This window comes from Polistes dominula, unplaced genomic scaffold (assembly GCF_049000335.1).
Source record: "Polistes dominula isolate Pdom_NZ unplaced genomic scaffold, Pdom_raw_medaka contig_33, whole genome shotgun sequence".
In the NCBI taxonomy this organism is placed as follows: Eukaryota; Metazoa; Arthropoda; class Insecta; order Hymenoptera; family Vespidae; genus Polistes; species Polistes dominula.
The window spans coordinates 2,745,001-2,771,614 of record NW_028300998.1 but is presented as its reverse complement, the minus strand read 5'-3'; the positions used below and the strand labels follow the sequence as shown (position 1 = coordinate 2,771,614).

Genomic DNA, 26,614 nt, shown 5'->3' with positions numbered 1-26,614 from the left:
CCAGAAGCGTTAACGCTCTCTCACATACAAATGGTTTCGTAATGGAGTTGGAGAGATGCGCTATGTAAATATATATATATATATATATGCGTTTATGTGTGTGTGTGTGTGTGTGTGTGTCTGTCTATGTATTGAAGAGTGGAGATACGGGCAGAGATAGAGTAGAGGGAGTACCGCATTATGCATCGGTACTTGCTTTGTTGGAGCGTCAGTGTCGAGCGAGTAGGAACCGCTTAAATTGCATTTTAGCGCTGGAGTATCGCGGACGTTAATCGAGCTTATCGGTTTTACACTCGGCAATGTACCTACGCAATGTCGATCGGTTTTAACGTCTGTAAAAGCCGATACTAATGCGTAATGCGGGTTTCCCAACGTTCGGTCTTGTAACACAAGCGTTAATACTGCTATCTACCGCTTGTAACTGCTCTCTCGGCTACTCTCTTTCTCTCTTTGCCTTTTCTCTTTCTCGCTTGGTTAGCTGCCTGGCTGGATAGCTGGCTGGCTGGTTGGTTGGTTGGTTGGTTCGTTCGTTCGTTGGTTCGTTGGTTGGTTGGTTAGTTGGTTAGTTGGATTGTTGTAGGATAGGTAGGTTGGTAGAAACGTAGAAATGTTCGTTTGGAGGATGCACGCGCTTAATGATCACGACGTAAGGACAACCCAGGGTTTTGGTATTAACCGTCTAGCTCTTCTTGGTACTTACGTGAAACATTGTACCACTTGCACGATTCTAGTACTCACGGAGTCTAGGAACATTACGTGCGACTCGTGACACGAATATAGTGGTATGGCTTATCGTCAACACACCAAATGTTAGATATATATTATTATTTTCTAGTACTTTTGTAAATTTTTTATACTTGAAGAATATTGTTTCTTTTAAATACTACAAGGTTAAGATTCTTAATTTTTTTCTTTTTAAATTATATAATATATATATATATATATATATATAGTTCAGAAATCGTTTTATCGAGAAAACAAATAAATCAATATTGACTTAGTAAATAGAACTATTTTATTGTATGATATTTTGTTTTTATTTCCGAGATACGATTTTCTAATTAAAGTGTTATTAACCCTTTAACATATGACGAAATCTAAAAAACATTATTTTTTTTTTCATATCTTATAAAATTACTCGGATTTATTATTGAATAATTTTACTTAATTATTCTATTCCATTAACGTTATGTATTAATGATATTAAATGATAATTAGTAGTGCAAATAATCCGTTCTGTTTCCATGCTTATATTATAGTTCAGTTGTGCTAAATGAATTAGTATTTTTTGGGACACGTCGTATTTCATTTCATTTCTATATTGTGTAGTTAAAAAAATATCTAATAAAAAAAAAAAGTGTTACATTTATTCAGTTCGGTAAACGGACTTTTATGATATCCATCCTGTATATATAATAATACACATTCTGGGAATAAATATTTGCATTTATTTCAGAAGGTTTAGGTTTCTTAGTTCTTTATTGACCCATATCTGTGACGTGATCGTGACGTTTACAAAATAGCTACGTTAGCATCCATTAGGATATCACAATAGGACGTATCCGTCGTTTCTCTTGACAAAGGTCGGATATAGGAGATAGCAGCAGAACGTATGAAAATCATCTATGGATATTTTCGTTAGTCGTCGCGTGCTTAATGGTCCCGGATTACGAGCTTAGAAAATGGTTACGTTCGCGGTAATGCACCTCACTCTTATTTATTGTAATCGCATGCCACGGCACACACAGCTTTGGGTTATGTGTATTCCATTACTCCCTCTGCTGTTCATGAAGCGATGCGGTGAGAATATGGAAAGTGGAAATTAATGTTCCGAAGCACGCCTTAAAACTTGCAAATTTATTATAGACGAAGATGTTATAGATTTATAGTTGTGTCTATGTGTGTGTGTGTACGTACAGGAGTTTGTTTTTATGTGTATGTATTATATATTGTACTTTACTTATTTGTCATGTTTAGAGTTTTTTTTTTTATTGTTGTTATAAATCGTGTCGATCAAGCTCGATACTTTGTCCTTGGGTTTTTTTTTCTTTTCGTCTTTTCGTAAGAGAAAAACACAGTTAGGACGGATGGAAAACGAGTGTGAGAGAAGATGATGGCAAAAAATGAGAGGAACATTTTGTAGGACAGGAAGAAATAAACAGAAGGAGAGAGTAGTATAACTTTGACCGTCGATGTATCACGTTCCATGTGTCATTCTTGATATTAAATATATATATATATATTATTTGGAAGGTAAGGAAGAATTTATCTTTTTCTCACGAGAAATTTATCATTCTTATACTTTTGTTATAATTTCTTGAACATCTTGTAGTAGTCGTGTATTTAATAAAAATCGATTCTCTTCGAATAGAAAAAAGTAAAAAAAGAAAAAAAAATATATGATAAGAAAGAAAACTAAAGTAAAACAAACAAAAAGTTTAATTTCTTTATCTTACGATATGACAGGTAAAATAGTAATTTGTAAAAGGCTCAAGGGGATATCGTCTCGTCGTGTCTTGGAAAATTGTTCAGAGTTATAATTAATTTAGGCAAAAAGTTGCAAATTAATTTTCATCTGTTACGTTAACTTTTGTGGGTGATGATGAAACGTGAGTGAAAGAAAAAGAGAGAGAGAGAGAGAGAAAAAGAGTAAGAGATAGAGAGGGATAAAATGGACAAGAATGTTTTATTAAGAAAACAACTGATTGTTAAACTATGTTTGTAAAAGGGTTTATTTGTCATGTACCATGAAAGTTTATTTATCATCATGGTTAACAATTTTGTGTAACTAAGTCGATATAGGAAGATGAGGGGAGAAAAAGCCTGTAGCAAGCTTTTGGCCTAGAATACGAAAATGAGGTGACTACTTCGATTAAATTAACGACTGATGTTAACTTCATCTCCCAAAGGGTTTTAAATCGTCAACACGTACGATCCTTGAGATCGTTGAGAAAACGTTCTAACGACTTTTCGTATGTGCTTATGCGAGAAAACTGGCCTGTCCTCATTGCGTGTGCTTGCTAACAAAATCTATTTTAATTAAACATAATAAAAAGAAAAGTAATTTCTTTTTTTTTTCTTTTTTTTTTTTTTTTTTTTAAAGAATAATAATCTAAATGTTATATATGTTTCTTCTTTTTTTTTTTTGTTTTTTTGTTGTTGAAGTGAAACTTTTTAGTCGACGATAACGATAACATTTTATGTAACGACGTTAAGAGAGAGGAAACATAAAAGTAGATAAGAAAAGATGTGTGCGAGAGAGAGAGAGAGAGAGAGAGAGAGAGAGAGAGAGAGAGAGTGAGATAAAAACCTCAATCGATCAACAGTTGAATGAGATTATGGAAGGTTTTAGTATTAGTTGTAAAATCTAATAAGCATAAAGGTGTACAATTTTAAGGAATGGTCACTTTCTATATATGAATCAATTGATTATTTTTAACATAATAATACAAGTTTAACTTGTATTGTCCGTGAAGGCCACGTACGTTTTTTTTTTTTTAATTTTCTTTTTTATATTTTTTTTTGTTTATAAAAATATTTTTCCTCTTCTTTTATATACAAACATTACTAACATTTGATAATAATTTTCTGTTTACGATATATCAAATACAAACCGTCGAAATTGTTTGTGTACTTTTCGGAAAAATAACAAATGTCGATATACATATTTTAGACTCGAATAATATTTTGTACAAAGCTACATACACACACATACACACACACAAACACATACATACACGTGGGAGAATGCGTGCGTTGTACATAAATATAAAAATAAATGTCAATATACATAACGACGTTCATATATCTATATATATATTCTGATTTTAATCGTAGACATTTGAAAACGGTTTTCTAACGCACTAACGATGATATTTGCAGGTTCCCGAAGGAAGAGAAGAAAAAGAAAAAAAAAGGGGGTTCGTGAGCAAGGATGACAATAATGAGAAGGAAGGAGTGAAGGACTACGAGGGTGAAAAAAAAAAGAGAGTGTAAGCCTAGCATCAGTGAAGGAGTGTAGGAGTGTTCGAGTCATAGGAAGTGCTTTGAAAAGAGAGAAAGAGAAAGACAGACAAACAGACAGACAGACAGGCAGACAGAAAAAAAGAAAGAAAGAAAGAAAGAAAGAGGAAGAAAAAGAGAAAGAAAGATAGAAGACTGTTGAAGAGTTAGTTGACGAAAAGTGGTGGTGGTTAGTGGTGTTGGTAGTTGTGGTGGTGGTGGTGGTGTTGTTAGGGAAGGGAGGGTTAGTTAGGGAGAGGGAGAAAGAAACTGGAGGGTGGTATTGCAAAAGTGAAGGTAAAGTGAGAGGAGAAGGAAAAGGAGGGAAAGGGTTAAAAGGAGCGCGAAGAGTTATCCCTTTTTCTTCTATTCCTTCTTTCTGGTTGTACTTTAGGAATAGAGAAAAAAAAAGATTGAAGAAAAAAAAAGAATAGCAAGAAAGATAGGAAGAAAATTTGGAAGGAGGACAAAAATTGTGTCCAACTACGACGAAGACGACGACGAAGACGAGACGACGCGTTGGACCAACGACGTCGAGATGCCACGAGATGAGATGGCCGTCTCCGTCGTTCTTTCCTTTCTTCTTCTTATCCCATTCTTCGTCTCCTGTCGTGCGATGATAACCAATGAGGAGATTGGTAAGTACACCCTAACGAGAACGTTTTACGTTATTGCGTTTCTATTTCATACGGTTTGCTGTTTCTTTTTCTCTTTTGTGTTTTTATTTTCTAATAGTTTTTATCTTTTTCTCATCCTCGACGATTATATAACAAAAAATGGAAACATATTTTATTGTTATAAATTTTCAATATATATATATATATATATATATACGTATATTTTTGTTTATGAGTTGTTATGAATATATTTATGTCTGTGTTCACATAACATTAGTAAGGATACCTAGTTACTGAAAGTACCTACGAACGAAGCGAATATTATTTTTTAACGGTTAGCTTGCATAATATTTTTTAATATCTTCGCCAACCGGTAGAGAAATAAGCCGGATGCTACGTGCGTTTCAGTTGGTATTATGGGATTATATTCGCATAGGTACATGAATATACGTATATATATATATATATATACGAGTGAATAATACATTCGAGTATTCTCGAATAATGCATTCACTGTTCACACGAGTGTTAATTAATGCGTTCTGAAGAATGAAAAAAAAGAGGGTCCTATATTTTAGCGAAGATTATCTTAACACATATAATATATTCTTATCTTTTATAACACAGCATTGGTTTTTGGTATACGATTGGTTGGTAAGATTATTGGATGGTTGTATGATAAATGTTGTTAGATACTTAATCAATTCTAACTAGTTTGAAAATATATTAAGAGACGTCGTGTATGTAATTAGAAAAATCCTAAACGAATCTCGATTACCATCCGAAAATAGTTCGACTGGCTCGTAAACAATCGAATAAAAAACACGCTAGACCATCCAGAGTTTTCAACGAGTATATATATATATATATATGTATACATACATTTGTTTTCGGTCGGTTTTCACTTTGCGGCGAGCGGACGTCGCTTTGTTTGCGAGATGAAAAAGTTGATACTATGAAAAAATGTTTTTCCCCCTCTGCTCCTCGCCATCTGCGCAGCCCACCTTCCTGGACCATCTCCCACTTCAACCCCTTCTCTCGAATCCCACCGAACTCGAATAAAACGTGTCCGTGGAACGAACGTTTTGAACCGATACGAGGCGTGTAGCAAGTTGGTAATACGTACCTACAGTTGGCGATCCAATCAAGTCGATATTGAACTTTTTTGATTGTACAACTTTCATTGAAAGAAACTTGTCCGATTTTCAATTGATCGCGTTGGACTTTCTACGACAACGCAACGTTGTTTCGATCGTAGTACCAATTTGACCTTCTTGATCGAGATTTTAATTTCGTTCGATTGTCCTTTTCTCATTTTGCATATCAAATCTTGTTTTTTTCTTTTTGTTTTTTTTTGAAAACACAGCAATCGCGAAGAAGTTAAACATTTTGCATCAAGAGTATAAGTCAAAAGGAAAGGTATATGAAAGTTGATGCAGGTAATTGAGAAAATAAGAATCTAGTGTAAAAGCTTACGAGCTCGTTTTTTACTTATGTAGGTTGGTACCTACGTAGGTAGGGTTCCCAGAAGTTTCACGTTTCCACGAAGTTAAGAGAAGTAAACCTTTTTCTTTCTTTCGTCAAAGTTACAGTGACCTGGGAGTTAAAGCGAGTTAAAGGTACATTCGCTCTTGACCCGAGAGAGCGGTTTGTCCTAACGTCGTAGTCATCGTAGTAAGTCCTTGTATACGTGATGGTAGTAGTTGTAGTAGTAGTAGTAGTAGTATTCGTAGTTAGTAGTCGTAGCGTTAGTTAGTCGTAGTAGTCGTTTACCGTGGCGGACAAATTAGTTTCACGTTGCCGAGCTCACGTAGCAATCTCTATACCCGTTAGATCTCACGAACGGCGTGGATCTTCCAAAATCTTATCAGTAACGAGCTGTATTAGATGACCTTTGACCGAAAGACTAACCATATCTTTATTCTTTCGTTCCACCGATAATTATATTCGAGGAAAACCTTATTACGGATTAATCGTTTAAACTAACTAACTAACTAACAAACAAACAAACAAAAAGGAATAGTTATTGATTTAATTTTTTATCGTTAGTCAATTTCAACGAAGATATTATACTATTGTATGGAATTTAATTAATCGAAAACAAGACACAAACATTCCGAAGTGTCGTTATTAAAGGTAAGCTACGTGCTTGGAAGTTCGACCCTCGTCAAACAAATCTCCGCTTCTACGAGCGACTACTATGTCGTATTGGATGAACATGTGTGTGTGTGTGTGTGTGTGTATGTGCGCGTGCGCGAGCTCGTATGTATAATATAACGTACAGGTGCACAGTGTAAACAGGTCAAATGCCTCCTATTTCTCCACCTTTTAGTATACGTGCAAGAGACGAAATTATGCCACCTTTGACGGCAACCGATGGAGTTTTTGTTCCGTCGACGTTTAAATCCTCGCGTTGCCGAGATAAATCGGTCTCCCACTCCCACTTCTACCCTCTCTCTCTCTCTCTCTCTCTCTCTCTCTTTCACCCCTTCTCTTTCTCTTGGTAGATCGTTGATAGGAATACGCTACGACACAAATAGGAGAGAGAAAGAGACGGCGTTAGTGTGTCAAGACGAGGACAACTTTAGCGAATGAAAATTTTAATGGGAACTTTCGGTATTAAAATTCCGTATCGGTGATAAGCGTTTAACGAGTAAACGGGTAGTTGCATAAACTCGGGAAAAATAGCTTTAACGTATAAAAAGAGAATGAGAACGCGAAATAAAGAGAGAGAGAGAGAGAGGAGAACAAGAAGGAATAGAAAATATTTTAAAAGTGATATATACGATAGTTAAAATATAATCATTTTCTCGCTGCATTTATTAATTTAATGAGTATTTATCAAATAACTTATTGTTATAAATAATAGAAAATAAATGATGACAGGTTTCGTTAGCATTGTTATAAAATCGTTTGAACAAAAAAAAAAACAAAAAATACAAAAAAAAAAAACAAAAGGTGGAAGAGATATCTACTTAGGTGGCAGAGTAACGGAGAATCACGAGAACGGGAATTAATCGCGGCAGTTCTTTAGTCTGCGGAAAACGCGCCTGGCGGATCTTAAATTAAGCTAAATTGAATCGGTTGCCGCACGTTTGCGCGTGTACGTGAACGATAAATCCATCAACCAGCGGGTAGGATAGCAGAGTTCACTCTCTAACAAACACACACATATATACACACACACACACACTATACACGTATGCGTTCTCATACATACCATGTACACAAAGACATAGAAAGCAGCGAGTGGTCGAGAGAATATAGGAAGATACGAGGTGATTTGGCTTCGATAAGGTCGCTGAATTCAGAGCTGGACGATGATAGGCAAATCCGCGAGTTTTTTGATCCCGTCAGGATTTTCTGAAAGACGACCTCCATGAATCTAATTTTCTAAGTTCTCGTTGTGGTCATTTATCCATTTTTCCCCCATTACTTTTTCTTTCTCTTCCTTTTTGTTTTATTTATTATCGATTTATCAGTTAAGTTTTTGATATACAGAATGTCCTCTAAAAGCTCCTTTATTGAACTGAATAATTATACATTTTTTTTTGAAAGGTATTTTTCAAGTTTCTCCAGTGTGAATTCTGGGTGGGTTGCTATTGGGACGTTCTGTATATTTTTTATGAAAATAATTATCTAACTAATATTTGTATTCTTTTTTTTATATAATTTTTGTAACGAGGAATATAATCGTTGATAAGAAATGAGTGTTGATTGGTTTTTTTTTTTTTTTGGGAGAAATTATTTATAAGATTATTATATTTTCAAAACTAATTGCGGTTTTTGAATATGAAATTTATGTAGAATAAAATATATCGAATAAATATCTAATGATTAACATTGGATTCTTGTATAACCTTACGAGCTGTTTTACGTGAGTTCAGTTCAATAATGGATATTTAATTATTATTGTTAATAATTAAAAATCCTCGTTTTCGTGGTTTTCGTTATAATAAATATATTTTTGTTATGCTGCACGTTGGCTAATTGTCTATTGAACAAAAACATTATGTATATTTCGAATAATTTCTACCGCTTTAAATCCCAGCTTATAAATTCATGTAATAAAAACAATAATATAAGTAAAAATCACAGAAGCGCCAATTTCATTATTTACGATTACGTATTACGTGATCTTAATTAAAAGATGTAAATTGTAATTTTAAGTAAAGTTCTTTCCTTAAGTAAATGTAATTAATATAATGAGGGATATAATCAGTAATAAGTAAATAATATCATAAAAATAAGATTTGTTTTGTGTCTTTAAGTAATTGTAATTAATGTAATAAGAAATCTAATTAGTGATAATATAAGTGAGAAGACATTTTTCAAGGTGTTTGGTGTAATATCAAACGGACGATTAAATGTCGTGGAGTATGTTTTATTTAATATCGAAGGTGAAACGGAAGTAATTACGGTTCCTTGAAGCGTAAAAGCAAAAGCCTCCTAGTTTCTGTTGGTGGCGATGACGATAGCTGTGGTTAGACAGTAGGATGATGGTGGTGGTGGTGGTGGTGGTGGTGGTGAAGAAGGAAAATCCCGTGAGGAAAGCTAAGAGGGAAGTCAAAAGGGAAGCTAACGGCACGGAGGGAAAAGTAGATCGAGAAAGTGGTTAAACCTTGTGGAGTTAGCCTCGTGGATCAGACCGTTTCGATAATTAAGATTAAATTAAAATTAGACTACTTGGTGTGAGAAGTTGTTCGCAGTATTTTAAGTTAGATAACCGCGAAGAAAATCTTGCTTACCTAGTTTTCTCGTTTTCAGAAAGTCGACGAGTTCGTTCGCATCCGTTCTGTCTCTTTCGGATATACGAAAATCGATGGAGTTCTCTTTAGTAATTATCTCCTTACGTTTATCATTCTAACTAACTTCAAAAAAAAAAAAAAAAAAAAGATTTCGCAGATAATAATTATTATTATCGAGAGTTTGATAAAAAAAAAAAAATAAAAAAAAAAAATAAAAATGATCGAAAAAAATGAGTTTGTCATTTACATGAAAATAACATAATATTTCACTCGTATTATAAGAATCGAATTATTGTTCAAATCGAATTTACACAAACATTTTAGAAAGAGAGTGAAAAAAAAACATCAAGTTTCTTTTCAACGTTACTTCTTTTTCAATAAGAAAAAAGTCTAACTAATAAAAAGTTATACGTTCGTAGGAAAACGACACGCGGTAGTTTGGTTTTAAGAGCGTACGTTTGATCATATCGATTTCCTGGTCCGTTTACCGGAAAGAGAACTTTTCGAATTTGATTACGCGAACTGGATACTTTTTCTCTTTCCCTCTTTATCCTTCTCTGACATCTTGAAATATGCGTCAAGATGCATTATTCGCCGGTACATCGGATTCGTGGGAAAAGTTTTTGATGTTGGAATATCCCGAGGGGAAAGCTTCACGTGAGCGAGAAAAGACGTGCCGTCAAAGTAACTATAGCTAATGCATGCATATATATATATCTATCTATCTATATATATATATATATATATTTCTCTCTCTCTCTCTCTCTCTCTCACTTATGTAAAGTGGGCAAAGATGGTTAATTTATATACAGAAATTACAGTTTCTTATACATATTTCATGAACGATATCGAGGAAACTGTGCTAATGTTTATCTCTCGTATCGAATAAAACAACATTACGAAATATTTATAATAATAATAATAATAATATAATTATAATAATAATAATAATAATAATAGAAATAAATAAAAAATAATAAAAATAATGCATACGAAGAGTAGTACGAGAGTGTATATATGTGCGGTAAAATTTGTTCACTCGTAACTACGAGCTTTTTCCTCTCTCACATAGTTTTTTTATATATTATAGAAAAATATGCCCCAGGTAGAAACTTCAACGACGTGATCTTTAATTATCCAACAGTCCTATGTTATATAACTGTCAAGCTGATATTATATTCGACCTTTAACTTCTATAACTTTAGATAGATGAATCCGTTTGCATAACTTACTCCTTGTATTTTCATTTAGTATTTGTTTGTTCCCTAGGAAGTCAGGTTATAAATAGAAATAGAAATAGAAATAGAGAGAGAGAGAAAGAGAGTGTTCGAAAAGGTTGTTGATTTGAGTAAGAAAGGAGAAGGAGAGAGACAGAGGAAAGAGAAAAGGTTTTGAACGTAAGTGATGTAAGTGAGAAGATGAAACCATTAGGGAACGAACTAGTTTGAGACGTGTAACGAGAAACAAAGAAAGAAAGAGAAAGAGAGAGAGTGAGTTTCCAGATTATGTCACTACGAAGATGTTATTTTCTAATAACATCGGACTTCATTGTATGTTGTAAAGCTGTGCCTTTCTTAAGACGTTGCTGATTCATTTGCAAAACCATTTTCAACTTTCCTACCGACGCGTCGAAGATAATTTTCAATATATTATTATTGTTACTAACAATAACAACAACAACAACAACAAACAACAACTACATAGAACAAAAGCAGCATCAACGAGAACGACGACGACGACGACGACGACGACGATTTCAACAGAACAATGACTCGTTCCAAATTTTCGTTAGCATTAGTATTAGCATTGGTAAAGTATGCTATTCCTACTTGCTATGATGTTTACATAAAAATGAAAGAAAGGTATACTTTATAAAAAAAAAAAAAAAAAACAAATGATAATAACAAAAAAAAAGAATAGAAGAAAGAAAATAAAATAAAACAAAACAAAAAATTTGGATTATTCAAAAGCAATTTCGTTGGTCATTTGGCAAGGTACTAGAGAACCCTTTGGCACCAGACTTTTAGTGTGTCACATTTTATTTAGACTTTTTTTTTTTTTTTCAAGCGAGAACGAGATTCTATTTACAATTCGTAATAATGTAATTAAGAGTAATTTAGAATAGGATTGAATTTGGTATTCTACATAGAACGATATCGTTCTTCGTTCCTTTACTATGCGATTTTACGTACAAGTAAATTGATTTAATTTTTGCGATAAAAGATCCATCCCTTTTTTTTTGTCCACTTTGATTTCAAATAATAGACGAATTTATGACGTTGAATTTTTTTAAAACAAGAATCGCAGAGGGCAGAAACTTTTTGCGTGACTACTTTTAAAAACGAATTACCTTTTCTTTTTTTTTTCTTTTTTTTTTTTTTTCCTTTTTTGCCGAGAATTTTTCAAGCTAATTTATTTATTTATTTCTTTTTCTCTCTCTCTCTCTCTCTCTCTCTTTCTCTTTTTGTTTTATATTTCTTTTTATTTTTTTTTTTTTTACTTTTCTTGTTTTTTTTTCTTTTTTTTTTTTATTAAATTCTAAAACTACCAAGGAACTTTCGACGCACTCTGTATAAATATATTTAAAACTTTCACGCGGTAGTTTTACGACGATGAAACACATAAATTTCGTTCATATAGAATTTCTATTTTTCTCAACACCCCATTCCTTCTCCTATCTTTCAGAACATTTTTTTCATAAACCTTACAGCAATTAGATTTACAATGCAAACTTATTATTTTCAATTAAAATTTACTTTTCTTTTTTTCCCCCCCCCCCTTCCTTTTCCGTCTCAGGTTTCTCGAAAGAAACCAATAATGAGAGAAAGAAAGAAAAAAGTATTAAGAGAGAAAAAGAGAGAAGCGTTTTCATCGTTAGAACGAATTTTCTTTCTTCTTCTTCTTCTTCTTCGTCTTTTTTTTTCTTTTTCTTTTTCCTTCTTCTTCTTTCTCTTTTTCTATATTCTATTTTATTTTTTTTTTCAACTACTAAAATTCTTTCGTATACTCGAGCGGTGAAACCGAACAAGAAGAGAAACGGACTCCTCGAGGAAAACTCTTGTGCCGAAGGAAGGAAGGAAGGAAGAGCAGCAGCAGCAGCAGCAGTCAGTGGCCACTAGCGTACTTAACAATTTATCTGTGTTCTCCATGCTCGAACTTTTATCCTTTGTTTCTGTCTAATCCTTTAATTACGCGTCTCTTCACTCGTTGTAAAAAATATCGCCTTTCTGCCAGCCAAGCAACCCTTTTTCTTCACTCTTTTCGTTATCCTTCATCCCTCTCTCTCTCTTTTACTTTCTTTTTTAATTTCAGATATCTCAATGTAAGTACTCGTACAAGTGGTTTTTAAATTTTCAAACAACTTTATGTAATTTCATCGTTTTACTGTGTTACACGTACACATAATAACACACATAGATACGTTTGTATATGTATTTGTTTTTTAATCAATTGATTTATTATTATTATTTACACGAGTGGTAAAGGTTGTTTGATTTTTATATAAAAATATCATGATAAATCTATAAAAAGATTGCATGTACTTGCTTCTATGTATTATATATACTCGTATATATATATATATATATATATCTGTGTTTGTATACTAGCGGTAGCAAACAATTTATTGATTATGTTTTTTGAAAAATTCACGAATTAATTTATACGAGAAGAATGCACTTATCACCTAGTAATAAAATAATAATAAAATAATAATAATAATAATAATAATAATAATAAGAGTAATAGTAGGAGAGTAGTCGAGCTCATTGAAATTTTAACGAGCTTGCAATGATGTCTCTCCTGCTCGATGAAAAGCCGTCGTTTTCATCGTCCTCGTCCTCGTCCTCGTCCTCATCCTCATCCTCGTTCTCGTCCTAGTCTTCGTCCTCGTTCTCATCGTCGTCGTCGTCGTCGTCATTGAAGAGAAAGAGCTACGTCGAGTGTTACGAAGGGAAACGTCTATTATCCCTACGGAAATGGATAGAACCGTTCGGTAGTAGTAATCGACGCTACTTGATTTATTTTCCAAGTAATCGACAATTTAACTCATTTTTATTTTTGGAAGTTCTCTATCATCCGTGTCACGCGCGATTAACAAGTTTTTTTTTTTTCCTCTCCTTTTTACGTTTATCCGTTTTTTATGTAACCGTCATTTTTGATTTGCAAATATTTGATATACTTTACTTAAGTGTGTGTTACACGTTAAATTTATGTATTGAGATTGTAAATATAAAGCAAAGATATTTTTGATCTTGGTATTACGGTTACGATCAATTTTATATTTATATGACATCTATTCGTGTATGTGTGTGTGTGTGTGTGTGTTATGAGTTATATGATAAGATCAATTGTTAGAATTTGTTAATTTTGAAGAATTATTTGTATGATCAAATAAATCATAAAATGAATTATCGGATTTATTGTTAATCTATTATCATAATTGTCGGCATAATTATGTGTGCTTGAGGTGCTTGTGGTTAAGTGATAAAAAACAAATAAAAAAAAAAATAAAGAAAGATGATTAGAAAGATTAGAGGAAAGAATGGTCTTTTATTTTTTGAAATATATTCACACGAGTGTGTGACTCACACACATTGGCGATAAATTGTACGAAAGTGGTAGCAAATACTTTTTACTTGGAATGTTTTAATCTATGTTCTCTTTTAGAAATGCAATTTTTCATACAGAAAGTAAAAGGAAAGAGAAAAGAGAGAGAGAGAGAGAAAGGTTGAAGAAGAAGAAGAAGAAAAAAACGCAACTTAAAACTGGTCAAACAAAAATCGATCGTTCGAACGATCGAATATCGATTTAGTCTCAAGTTTTCATCGAAGAACTCGTGCTTGATGATAGAATCAACGAACCGTAACTCACACGACTTTACTTTCGGTATTTCACTAGGGTCCGGCGTGTAAGTCAAGTCACCTGAGAATTCTTCATACGTTCGTTGAGTTCAAATTCTCTATTTTTCTTTTTAATTTATAGAGTGTACGTTATAGCTGGGTATTTTATTTAGACGTTTATTTATGATGTGTATAGGAATGTATGTGCGCGTGTTTTACTTTACATGGTTATATAAGGTATCAATATATAATATATATTTTTTCAATATTATGTAACATCGTGTGTAAATTGTTCTTTTTTATTTTTTTTTTATTTATTATTATATAATTTTAATAATTAATTATTTAAATGCTAATTATATATTGTTACATACAAATATTGTTTTTTTTCTATTACTAAAAGCGTTATTTTCTTGTTCTTTTTGTGCATTTTCCTTATAGGTAAATTTCATTTGTATTTCGTCGTTTGTTACACCAGAAGAGTGCGGTAAGCAGGTCCTAGAGAATTTTTCAGAAAATTTTCCATGACAAGTTGGACGCGTTCTCACCTTTAAATATTACTCTCTGTCATACGAATTCCTGTATTTTCTCGAGCGCGAAAAATATGCAACGCATATAGCGAACTGACGGTGGTGGAACCGTCGATATCGATTTCTCGTTCGATATCACCGATGGTATCGGTGATATAAATTTTCTTTCGAAGGATGCAGGAACACATGAAATTTATATTTATATATATATATATACGTACATATACCTATATGTATTTCTATTTTTTTATTTTTAATATTATATTTCGTCGAAGTAGTCATCCTAATCATTACTGTTATATTTATTATTATTGTTTTTGATATTAACATTAGAATTTTATAAAGTATCTAAATATCTCTATGAACATTAGACTCTCATATAACGCGGTTAATATATTTTCCGTTGTATGATTTCGTTTTGGGAAATCATGTTGTATGAAATACAATTCTCCTATAACCGTATTTTTTACTTTTGTAATTTTTATCTTTAGAATTAATTTTTAATTATTTCACGAAGAACAATGTGTATTAGGTAAAAAAAAAAAAAAAAAAAACTATTAAGAAATTTCTTCTTTTTCTTACAAATTATATATATATATATATATATGTTCAATGACGTTGTTTTGAATAATAATGAAAAAAAAGTAAAAAAAAAAAAATAAAAAAATCGGTCGAGATGAAGACAATAATGTATTGTCGAATGAAAAAAAAATTAAATTTTTTACGTCTGAGTTGTTTTCGCATTTAATTTTATGGAACGTTCGTAAGAGAAGAAGAAATCGCATTATAAATATGAAAAACGTCGTTTATAATGTCTTTATAAAACGTTATAGAAATTCGTAGTGCAGAAATTCGTGTTATATTGCAAAATTTGACTGTATTTACTAATTTTAAAGTTGACACGCGAATGGCACGATTAACGAGTTTTCTCGTGACAAATGTTTCCTATTATACATAGGTATAATACATCGACGTAATGAGAAAGTACTTTCAATCGGATTATAAGTCGCTTCATACTCAAACTAGGGAAACATAGAAATACTTTTAATCGATCGAACTAACGTACGTAGGTACTAGTAAACGAACGAACGAATGAACGAATGAACGAACAAACGAACAAACGATGGAAAGTTCTGCGACGAATTACTGTACAGCGTATTATCGCATTGTCAGGGCAAAGCGAAATCAGCTGAACACGGTGAACGAAAACGGGATGGGTGTTATTATAACGATCGTCCGGCATCGGCTTTTAATCGAACTTTAGATTGAAATCGAGAAACACCCTTCTATTGTCGCACGTTCGATAATAAAACGAGTTATGCGTAGGTAGTAGTATTATAGTTTGTACGTTAATTCCCTATCGCGCAAGTCATCCCCCTGTCGAATATCGAAGCAGAAACGCAAATGTGAAATCGACTCGTGCGAGTTCGACCTCTGTCCTCTATCTCTCTCTCTCTCTCTCTCTGTCTGTCTCTCTTCTATTTTCATCTACTCTCTTCTCATATCCCCTTCCTCATCTATTTTCTCTTCTCTCATGTGTTCCCAACTTCTATTCTATACAACAAGTAGAAATGGCGCCAGTGCGTCACGCAGTTACTCCAATCGAATCGGATAGTACAATGCACGGATATAAATTAAACACTCGTAAGTTTCTGATGCATACGGCCGCAACTAGCATAAAGAAGAAATGGTCGAGATAAACGTTTATGACGCGACGCCGAGCAACGGCAGGCCGTTAATGGAATCGTTAATCCGTATATTCTCGCGTCTATGAGCCATACAGTGCTACGAATATGAGAGTTATAACGGGGTGAGGGGAAAGGGAGTTTCAATGTATTAAATGCTCTTAATACAATAATATCTGATAAGTCATCGAACGAGTGGTCAAGAGTCTCGTTATAACCTTTATTTACTTATAATATTGTTCGAAAAAAGTTTCTAAATAAATATAACGAAGTTTTACTATTTCCAATATTATATCTCGATATTATATATCAAATTAACATTTTGATTGCCATGTTGGTCATATATGACCATCCACGGTTTCTCCTGAGACACCACGGTGATCATTGGTGATCGGGGAGCGTATGAACCTTTTACAATTGTAAAAAAACTAAATGAAAATTGAAAGTTAGTGTATTTGAATATGACCGATAGATAGAAGATACTTTGAAATAAAAAGTGCTTTATTGAACAATTACAATTTTTTATTAATATATCCATTTATTATTATTTTGTCATTATATTCTTTGAATAATAAAAATGATACCGTGGCGTCTTGGGTAAAACATATGATTTCAGCGTGCCAGTCAAAGGGTTAATACACTTTACTTATATTACAGCAATATTTTGTCTTCAAAGTCATCGCTGCACAAGAACCATAAAATAATTACATTAGAATAAAAAACAAATGGACAAAATCAGAACGTTACAATCTTAAATTCTCTTTATTAGAAATATTATTATCGTTGTACACATACGCAATGTTCGGAAAGTCATATAAACCACATCGAATAAATGCAGTTTCATAGATGACCACTTGTCAGTTTCAAGGTGAATTTCGAAGAGAACGATACTCCTGACATATATTTCGTATTTTTAAACATCAATACACATTCCCATAAATTAATTAATAATTATCTTAATATTCTAATACACTCTACTTATATTACAGCATAATTTAACCATCGAAGTCATCACTGCGCAGGAGCGATAAAATAATTACATTTAGAATAGAAAAAAAAAAAACTAAAATAACATAACATAGCTGAACATAAACCTATCGACAGTTTATGTATACATATTTATACTGTATCTGGTCAAATGATCGGTTTGTAATAAAATATAGATTTTGTACAATTGAATGCCGGTAATAGTCAATTTGGTACTCGATTAACTATTAAATAATATCATTTAGATATAATTATAATAATGTCATATTTATTATTGCAAAGTTAAATGAAGAATGGCAATGATGTTGATTGTAGAATTTTCATTGAAAATGACAATATGTTTGTGGTCCGTTTAATGTTATCATTTTTGGTTTAATATATTAATAATGTTTGCTCAAATATATTACACTGTCGAATATTGAAAAAAAAAAAGAAAAAAAAACTCAAGAAAGACGAACAAATAACATAAACTTGTACATACATATACACACACATACGTTTTTTTTTTTATATTCGATAGATTTCATTTGAAAAAGTTTTGTATGATTTTTTTTTTTTTTTTTTTTTTTAGAGGAAATAGCACGGATCGTTGAAGCAATCCTCTCTTGCCTATTTATGTGCGAATCCAAAGACAACTTTTTGGTTGATCAACGCTTGGCAAATGGTCAAACGAGTTTTCCCCTTTCCTCTCTGTTTCTTTCTCTCGCTCTCTCTCTCTCTATATATATATATCTATCTCACTCATTTTCTTTTTCACTCTCCCTCTTTCTCTTTCTCTTTCTCGTTCTCTCTTTAGACGTGTCCGTTAGTTGTTAAGCCCGTTACTGTACTCCGGATACAGGATGTCTCGCGTTTCGTTTTTGCATTGTACAACTTGGGACAAGTAACGATTTTCTAACTATTTCTTTATTCTTTTTGTTTTTTTTTGTTCCTATGCACATTCATATTACTTATATTGTTCGTTAAAAATTTCGAAAATTTTATTTCACTCATTTAATTCTGTCCATAGATCATTTTTCTGTTTTTTTTTTTTATTTTTTTTATTATATTTGTTAATCCTTTAAAATACGAAGAAATTGTTGACCCATTTTTGAATAATTCGAATACCGGAGATTCTATTGTATACATTTATATTTGAATAATATAAAATAAATCACAAATAAATGTGAACAATTAAATATGACGAATAATCTAATTAATTGATCTGAATAATTCATAAAGGATAATGGAGTTTATGCTATGTAATATATATATATATGTTATCGTAAAAGACCGAAATTGGAAAATGTTAAGATTCACATGGTCGCTTGGGTATGCTCCAAATATTAATATAAATAATATACCTAAATATTAAATGTTTTATCGACGTATTTGGTATATGTCAACATTCCATCATGAAAATCTTGACATTCTCTACAATTTTCATTTTTCACGGTATTATTATAATTTATTTTTTAATTAATGTTTCATAACATACAGTTAGATAGAATGAGATGAAATAGAATAACACAACAAGTATTTATAATCAAAATTAATAATTAATTAATTCATCGTGTTTTGCGTTTATTTAATTAACATTTCCTTTGTCATACTTATAAAGAAATCATCTATCGATGTTTTCAGAAACATCGACAGACATATACACACCTCTCAAATATTCTCATACCCTTACATATATATGTATATATATATATATATAACTTTGATATATCTAATACTTACCCTTTCGAAACATTAGCTGTGATTATCGGGCCACTCAAGGAACAATTTCGCTTGTTAACCAAAAATGCATCTCTTTCGTCTTTTTAGTCTCGCTTGAGAGGTCGAAGTATGCGAAGTATGCAGTCGATATATCGTTTTCTTTTTACCAAGGCGCGAGAGACGCATCTTTCCGGAATGGAAGGCATAAGATGAAATTCTTATCTCTTTTGTGTCGCTTACTACTATCTATTGTCTGCTTCTATGGATCTGAATATACCTATGTTCTTATTACATACACATACACACACACATATATATATATATATATATTAATACATGCAATATATTTACATTTATATGAATATATATGATCGATATTGGATGTTTCAAAGGTTGCTTTATCGATAAAAGAAAAATAATAGAAAAAATGTTTCAGTTCATTTTAAAATATAAATGTTCAATTATACATAATATAGATACAAGATGTTTTAGAAATTATTTTACCAAGAGCAAAAAAAAAAGGGGACAAAATTAAAAAGCAATTAAGTTTTGTTAAATAAAGTTACACAATATTTTTTTTTTTTTTTTATTAAAATTTCTGGCTAAAAAATTTGAATTACTTGTCACTAAAGCATATTGATCAATTTGCGAATACCTGTCAAACAAAATGTTGAATTATTTAATCGATTAAAGCGTCTTTCGACACATACTGTGGTATATTTCTTAACATTTTTCAACGTTGGAAAAAGTTCTCTCGTGTCGTTGATATCACATTGAGATTATTTTACGTACATTAGTTTTTTTTTTTTTTTTATATTCGATACGTGACTACTGTGTGTGCACGAGAAAAGAGATACAAATGTTGCAGCGCGTCGTAGACCGTGTCGGCATTGTAAGTGAGTTTTCTACTTGATCGCATCGGTCGCATTGAGCGCGAGAATTTGCTCCTTAAGAGAAAGAAAAGAAAAGACAGAGAGAAAAGGGTAGAAAAAAAAGAAAGAAAGAAAGAAAGAGAAAGAGAGAGAGAGAGAGAGAAAAAGAAAGAAGAAGTAAGTGGAAAAGAGAAAGGTGGAGTTGAGAAGAGAAAGTCCACGAGTTTTTTTTGTTTTTTTTTTTGGTTACTCTTGTACAGTTTGTATACTTTTTACACGTATGTGTATACAAATGTGTAGGTGTTTTATATCGGTATATGTACACATTTCTCGCACTGATTCACTCGCTCGGAAAACGTCGTTACAAATTTTTTTCCATTCAGAACAAAAAGTCCTCTCCCATCCTTTTCCTTTCCTCTTTCTTTCTTTCTCTCTCTCTCTCTCTCTTTCTATTTCTGTTTCTCTTCATTTCTCTTCATTTCTCTATCGTTCTCTTTTCTTCGTTCGCGTAGTCGCTTCCAGGACGCACAATCGTTCGTTCCGTCCAGCAATGCTGTTCCGCTTTTCCACTTGGTATTCGCCGTTGCCAGCTTAAATTGCATCACACACGTCATTAAACGTTAAGCACACGGAAGAGAAAAATTATACAAATTTTCTCTTTCTCTTTCTCTCTCTCTCTCTTTCTCTTTCCCTTTTTTTCTTTCTGTTTTTTTTTCTTCTCCCTTATTTTCTCTTGTCTCTTTTATTTTTATGTTTTTTTTTTCTACCCCGTTACGCGTCCGCTTAACCGTCCGTTTTATTAATTTATTTATTTATTTATTTAATTATTATTTGACTCCATTCTCATTCATGAAAAAACACGAAAATTTAATCTTTGTGGTGATGAGAATAACGAGATTCTTTGTGAATGAGCCGATGATTACTTTTGGCTTACGATGCTTTATGATAAAATGTGTGCATGTATATCTAATCGAAATTCTGAATAAATAGAGGTAATCGAAATATATATATATATACGTTACAATGTATACGATTTTACTTTGTAAATGAGCACTCAGACATCGTATAGATTTTATGGTGAATCTAATTACTGGTTAATAGCCGTTAGCCGCAAGGCGTTAGCTGTATTATACGTTAATATAAGCAGCGTTACAAATTAATTAATCTCACGCATTAGTTTATATGTACGTGTATATATATATATATATATATATACATATATTTATATAATGTGTGTTTACAATTGTATAAACTTGGATCCAATAGATTCCTTTGAAAACAATCGTTTTATTCTCTTTTCCGATCGTACACTGAATCAATATTCGTCATATTTATCTTTAATCGATCATATTGATTAACTGTTTGCAATACGCTTGAACTAACATAAACATATGATGTTATAGAAAATAAAAAATTGTTTTTGTTAAACCAACTGACTCGCGGTTGAAATATTTCGTTTTGTTTAATCGAACGATCATAGTGCTTCAGTTACTGTGATAACTTTGCCAATGGTAGTAATAATAGTATATAGTGGTGGTAGTTAGTAATTGAAATGAATGTTTTTCTTAATGTTTTATTTTTTATTTTTATAGTAATAGATATTTCATGTATCACCTTTCGACGAATATTAATCGACATTCGTTGACAATTTTTATTGATCCATTGTTTGAAGGAAATTTTATTGGAGGTAGGAAATAGAGTGACATGTTGATAAAAAATATAACAGAAACTGATGACTGAAAAATGATCGATCATTTGAGATATTTTTTTGTTTTGTTTTATAAATAAATGACTGTACAACACTGTCGTCTTCGTAAATGCTTAACAAAAAAATACGCCATGAAAAGTTGATAAAGGTGAAGTCGTATGAAAAGATTTCTTTTTTTTTGTTATAAATTACGATACTTTTCAAATAGATTTTATATAAATTACAAAGAGACGTGATTTTTTGTCTTTAACGTTTATTTATTTATCCAATAATCTGAGACGAACAAAATCACGTGAATCGTGTGTCGTAGAGTATCAAACAATAATTTTTAATTTAACAATAAGAGAATTTTCTCAAAGTAATTACCACAGGAACGTGAACGTGAACGATCTTGAAATTTGTCTAGATCAGGTGTATAATGGCTTTCACGTGAATACCTGCGATATTAAATTTTTACAAAAGGTAAAATTCATCATAAAGCATTGAATGTAGGTCGCGGCCAGTTCGTTAGAGGTATCGGTTATCGGTAATGTTAGACCAGAATAAAAGAAAAAATAAAGAGAAAGGAAAAAGAAAAACATGATAGCGTCCGAAAATTACAAAGCGTGCTATGCAACTACGTGAATAAATATCAAAATGCGAAAAAGTGTGTGTGTGTGTGTGAGAGAGAGAGAGGTTTCACAGTCGAGTATTATTCCAAAAGTATCGTTCCAAGGAGTACTTACATCTCTCTGGTAGGGTGGCGTCTATTCACAAAATCGAACATAAATATCCTTAGACATTACTCGCGTCCGACGGTTGGCCCATGCTACAAAAGCCTCCTTAAGGAGCATCGAATACAAAAGAGATTCTCCCATCTACCGTGGAATATGCATCCTTCTTTTCTACTATCCTTTTCTTTCTTTACCTATTTTTCTTGCATCTTTCTTTCTTCCTTGCGTTCTCTCCTATGTGGTATCTCTTCCTATCTGTTTTCTGATTTTTTATTTTTTTTATTTTTTTTTAAGAAAAGTCCCTGTGTATCCTTCTTGGTTCGTAGTTTTTCAAAAACTAGCAGGAAAAAAATTCGATTCGTTTCAAAGACCTATAACTATCGGTTTCCATACACATGTGTGTTCTTTTCTTATTTTTATTGTTGTTTGTTAAACTTACTTTTTTATTGACCTATCCACTTATAAATCCATCTATCCATCCATCTATCCATCCATCTATCCATCTATCCATTCATCCATCTGTTTCAGTCTTTTCTTTTCTTTTTCTTTTTCTTCTTTTCCATTCTTTTCTTTTCTTTACTTTCTTTTGCTTTCCTTTCCTTTGGATACGTAGCTTTCGCAATTAGTCGAGGCGTACGTTAACAATGGGCTGCGTTTATTGGATTCCTCCGAGCGCAATCGTGCGGTTTGGAAAAAGATTGCGAGTCCGGGTTGCTTTTCTTCGGGCGTGGAACCGCTTGAAAAGGAACGGGAGACTTGGTACGAGTAGAACGAATCGAGGAAAAAGAATCGAGCTGTTTCCTTTAAAGATGTCGATCGTTTCCAACGAAAAAGAACGACGAGGGAATGCGAGAGAGTAGGAGGGAACGAACGGGGAAAAATCTAATCGATTTTATTTTATGAGCTTTGAGAGTAAAAAAAAAAGAGACCGATAGATAGTTAAAACATAAAGAAAGAAAGAAAGAAAGAAAGAAAGAAAGAGAGAGAGAGAGAGAGAGAGAGAGAGAGATAAAAAGAGAAGAATGAATAATGTCATATATTTTACTTTTATAATTGATTTTAATGCCAACAGCGCAATCGACATAATTTTTACGTTCGCTTGAAAAAAAAGGGGAGGAGAAGGAGGAAGAAGAAGAGGAGGAGGTTTAACAAAAAAAAAAAAAAAAAAAGAAAGGGGAAAAAAATTAGCAATGATCTGTCGAAATGTGAAATAAAAAATGGTGGTTGGAGTAACGAACGTTTAAAATAAACGTTTGATATAAGCTAATAGTCTGATTATCTCAGAATTGGCTTTATTTCGATTTAATTCTTTTAATAGTAACGGCACTATGGTATTTCATTAAAATGTAATTCTTTTTTTACGGATTGAAACACGTAAAGACTTCTTTCAGTTTTCTATCTATAGGTAAAGGTGGAGAGCTATTTTGATCGATTATTCGCAAATTCACTTATTCCAAAGAAATTGTCTCCCGTTTGTTTCCGATAATCGGAATTCCACCGTAGGTAGGTATTTCAATATCAGGATTCTCGGGCCAGGTTGTGGTCGCGATTTTGGTTCTGTATCGTTAAGGATAAACCAATGGAATCTTGGGGAAAAAAAAGAAAAAGAAAAAAATGGATAAATCCCGAAGGATATGATAGAATAAAATAGAATAGGATGGATAGATGGTGATGAGTGGATAATGAAATAGATCAGCGTTTCTCAATCTTTAAATTATTGCTCAATATTGGGCTGAATTTAATTTTAGAACAAACCACCTTTATGAGATTCATTCTACCACATCCTAAATCAAGGAAAGTCATTAATTTGTATGAGATTTCAAGAATGTTCTCGTTTAATGTTCCAACAAGTTTCACGAGAATATCGCAGTTAACGGTTGTACTTTTCAAGTAGTATATACAGTGTAAAGAGTATGATATATCATACTTCAGTATAAGTGATAATATAAGTAATAAGAAGTAATAATATATTTCAGATTACTAGATATTTATTTGAAAATATTTTATTAACCTTTTGTACTTCTCAACCAATGTTTTAATACAATTTATCATTAACTCCATAACATTATTGTAGTATTTCAGATAAGCATTTGAAAGTGCAGGAGCCTTGTGAACCTAATGAAACAGCAGGGTTGAAATTAAATAATAAATGAAATTAAATATTATTGACATTTAATAATATTTATTTAAAAAAATGTGTGTGTGTTTTTTTTTTAATATATTACATTAATTCATTAATTTAATTAGATTATAATATGAAAAATATTTATGAACGTTTATAAATAAGTATGTTGTTTAACATCAATTTAAAGTAAATGAAAGAATATCAATTAATAAATTTTTTTTTATTTATTATTTTTTGTGGCTGCAAAAGACTGTCAGATTAAAAAATTGAGAACTTGAAATGGATGAATGAAAAATCGTGAATGAGAATTTCGTCAAATGTTCGTAAAATTCCTATGAAATCAAGCATATCAATTTTTATTTTTATTTTTTATTTCTCTCTCTCTCTCTCTCTTTCTCTTGTTCTCTTTTTGTCTGTTTTTCTTTTTCATTTTTATTTCCTTTCTCGAAAAAGAAAATCCATGATTGATTTCATTATTGGATATGCAACGCAATGCGGTCGGAAATTTCATTCCATTCATAAGTTATATGCACGCGTACGTTTAATTTCATATTTTACCACTTGCGCACAATACCTTGCACTACAACGAACAAAGTAAGTTTCTTTATTTCACTTTATCGATGAACCTTCCACTTATGAGGATTGGTAATATAATACTAGAATATACTCAAATTTACCCAAACTTAATAAAAGATATACGAACTTATTTAAATATGGATGACGGGGTGTTCAACGTGTCGGAATATTTCCAACGTTTGTGTATTAAATGGTAAAAGGAAAATGAGATAAGTGAATATTTTGGTATCCAGGTAGAATAAGTTTATTTCAACAATTGTATTATACGTTAATTAGATTAATATGGTCACGTTACGGGCTACAAAATCGTACTCACTCATTTTCACCATTTCCCTACTTCCTAATCTACACGCGTTTCTTCCACAATCCTCCATCAAATCTCTTCTAATCAATCACTCTTATCTTTCGTAGGTACTCATCCTCATTTGATTATACATTTCGTACGGATTCTAATCACTATTTTTTCACACCCTACAAACGTGTTATAAAGGGAACTCTTCGTTGCAATTAGCAAACTCGTATGTACGATAGTAATCGAATTGCGTTTATTGGATTTCTCTTATGTGGAAAAATATTCCGGTCCCGGGATTTCTTTCTTCTTAATGTTCGCCACCGATCATTGAAACGAAAAAGAAAGGAACGTTGTGCTACCCTAGGACGCAATCGTTGCGGTGGGTGGATGGGTGGTTTGGGGGTGGTAGTGGTAGTGGTAGTGCTGGTAAAAAGAGGGAGAATAGAGTAATGTGATCGAGAGAGGATCGAACTGGACGAAACGAGGATGGAAAGCAAAAGCAAAAGAGAAAATGAAAGAAAGGAAAGAAAGAAAGAAAGAAAGAAAGAAAGAAAGAGAAAGAAGAAGAGGGTTGTGGGGAATCGGAGAAAAAGGTAAACGCGATATTTTTACCGCCTCCATATATAAAGTGGGTTACGATCAATTGAACTCGGACGATATCGAGAGGTACCGATGGAACCTTTGGCTATATCGCTTCTGGGGCTGTTACGTGACGGTGCAGAGGAGAGAAAGAGAAAGAGAAAGAGGAAGAGGGAGGGAGGGAGGGTAGAATGAAAGAAAAGTAATACTAGACGAGCCTTAAAATACGTCCTTATCATATTGGCCAAGTATATTAGGTAATCTCTTGGAATAAAAGGAGCTTTCTCGAAGAGACTTACATTTTCCTTTTTCCTTATTTCTTTTTATTTTTCGTGAAGGGGTAGGTACGAGACAAAAGAATGCAATTCCCTGTACTCTCTCTTTCTCTTTCTTTTTCTTTTTTTTTCTTTCTCTTCCTTTCTATCTCTGAGTCTTTCTTCTTTCGAGTTACTAGCTCACGTAGAGTGAACGCACGTTGTCAAGAAGCAACGTGAGAGAAAAAAAGAATAAAAAAAAAAAAAAAAAAAGGCAGAAAAGGAGAGAGAGAGAGCGAGTATTCCGTTCGTGAAATATTAGCAGGTCGAGTAGAAAAGAAATAGTAGACCGTATTTCTTGGTTGTTTCATTCTTTTTTGTTGT

At 32.3% G+C, this 26,614-nt stretch overlaps 1 protein-coding gene across 7 annotated transcripts in view; it reads left to right on the top strand.

The window, feature by feature from the left end:
- Positions 1-26,614, top strand: part of LOC107064626 (neural cell adhesion molecule 2) — a 264,983-nt gene that overhangs the window by 9,820 nt on the left and 228,549 nt on the right. For all 7 annotated transcript variants that reach the window (XM_089173654.1, XM_089173653.1, XM_089173652.1 and 4 more), the window contains exon 2: positions 3,883-4,640. In XM_089173654.1, coding sequence (XP_089029780.1) covers positions 4,541-4,640 — 100 coding nt within the window. In that variant the 5' untranslated portion in view covers positions 3,883-4,540. The remainder of the gene's footprint in view (positions 1-3,882; positions 4,641-26,614) is intronic.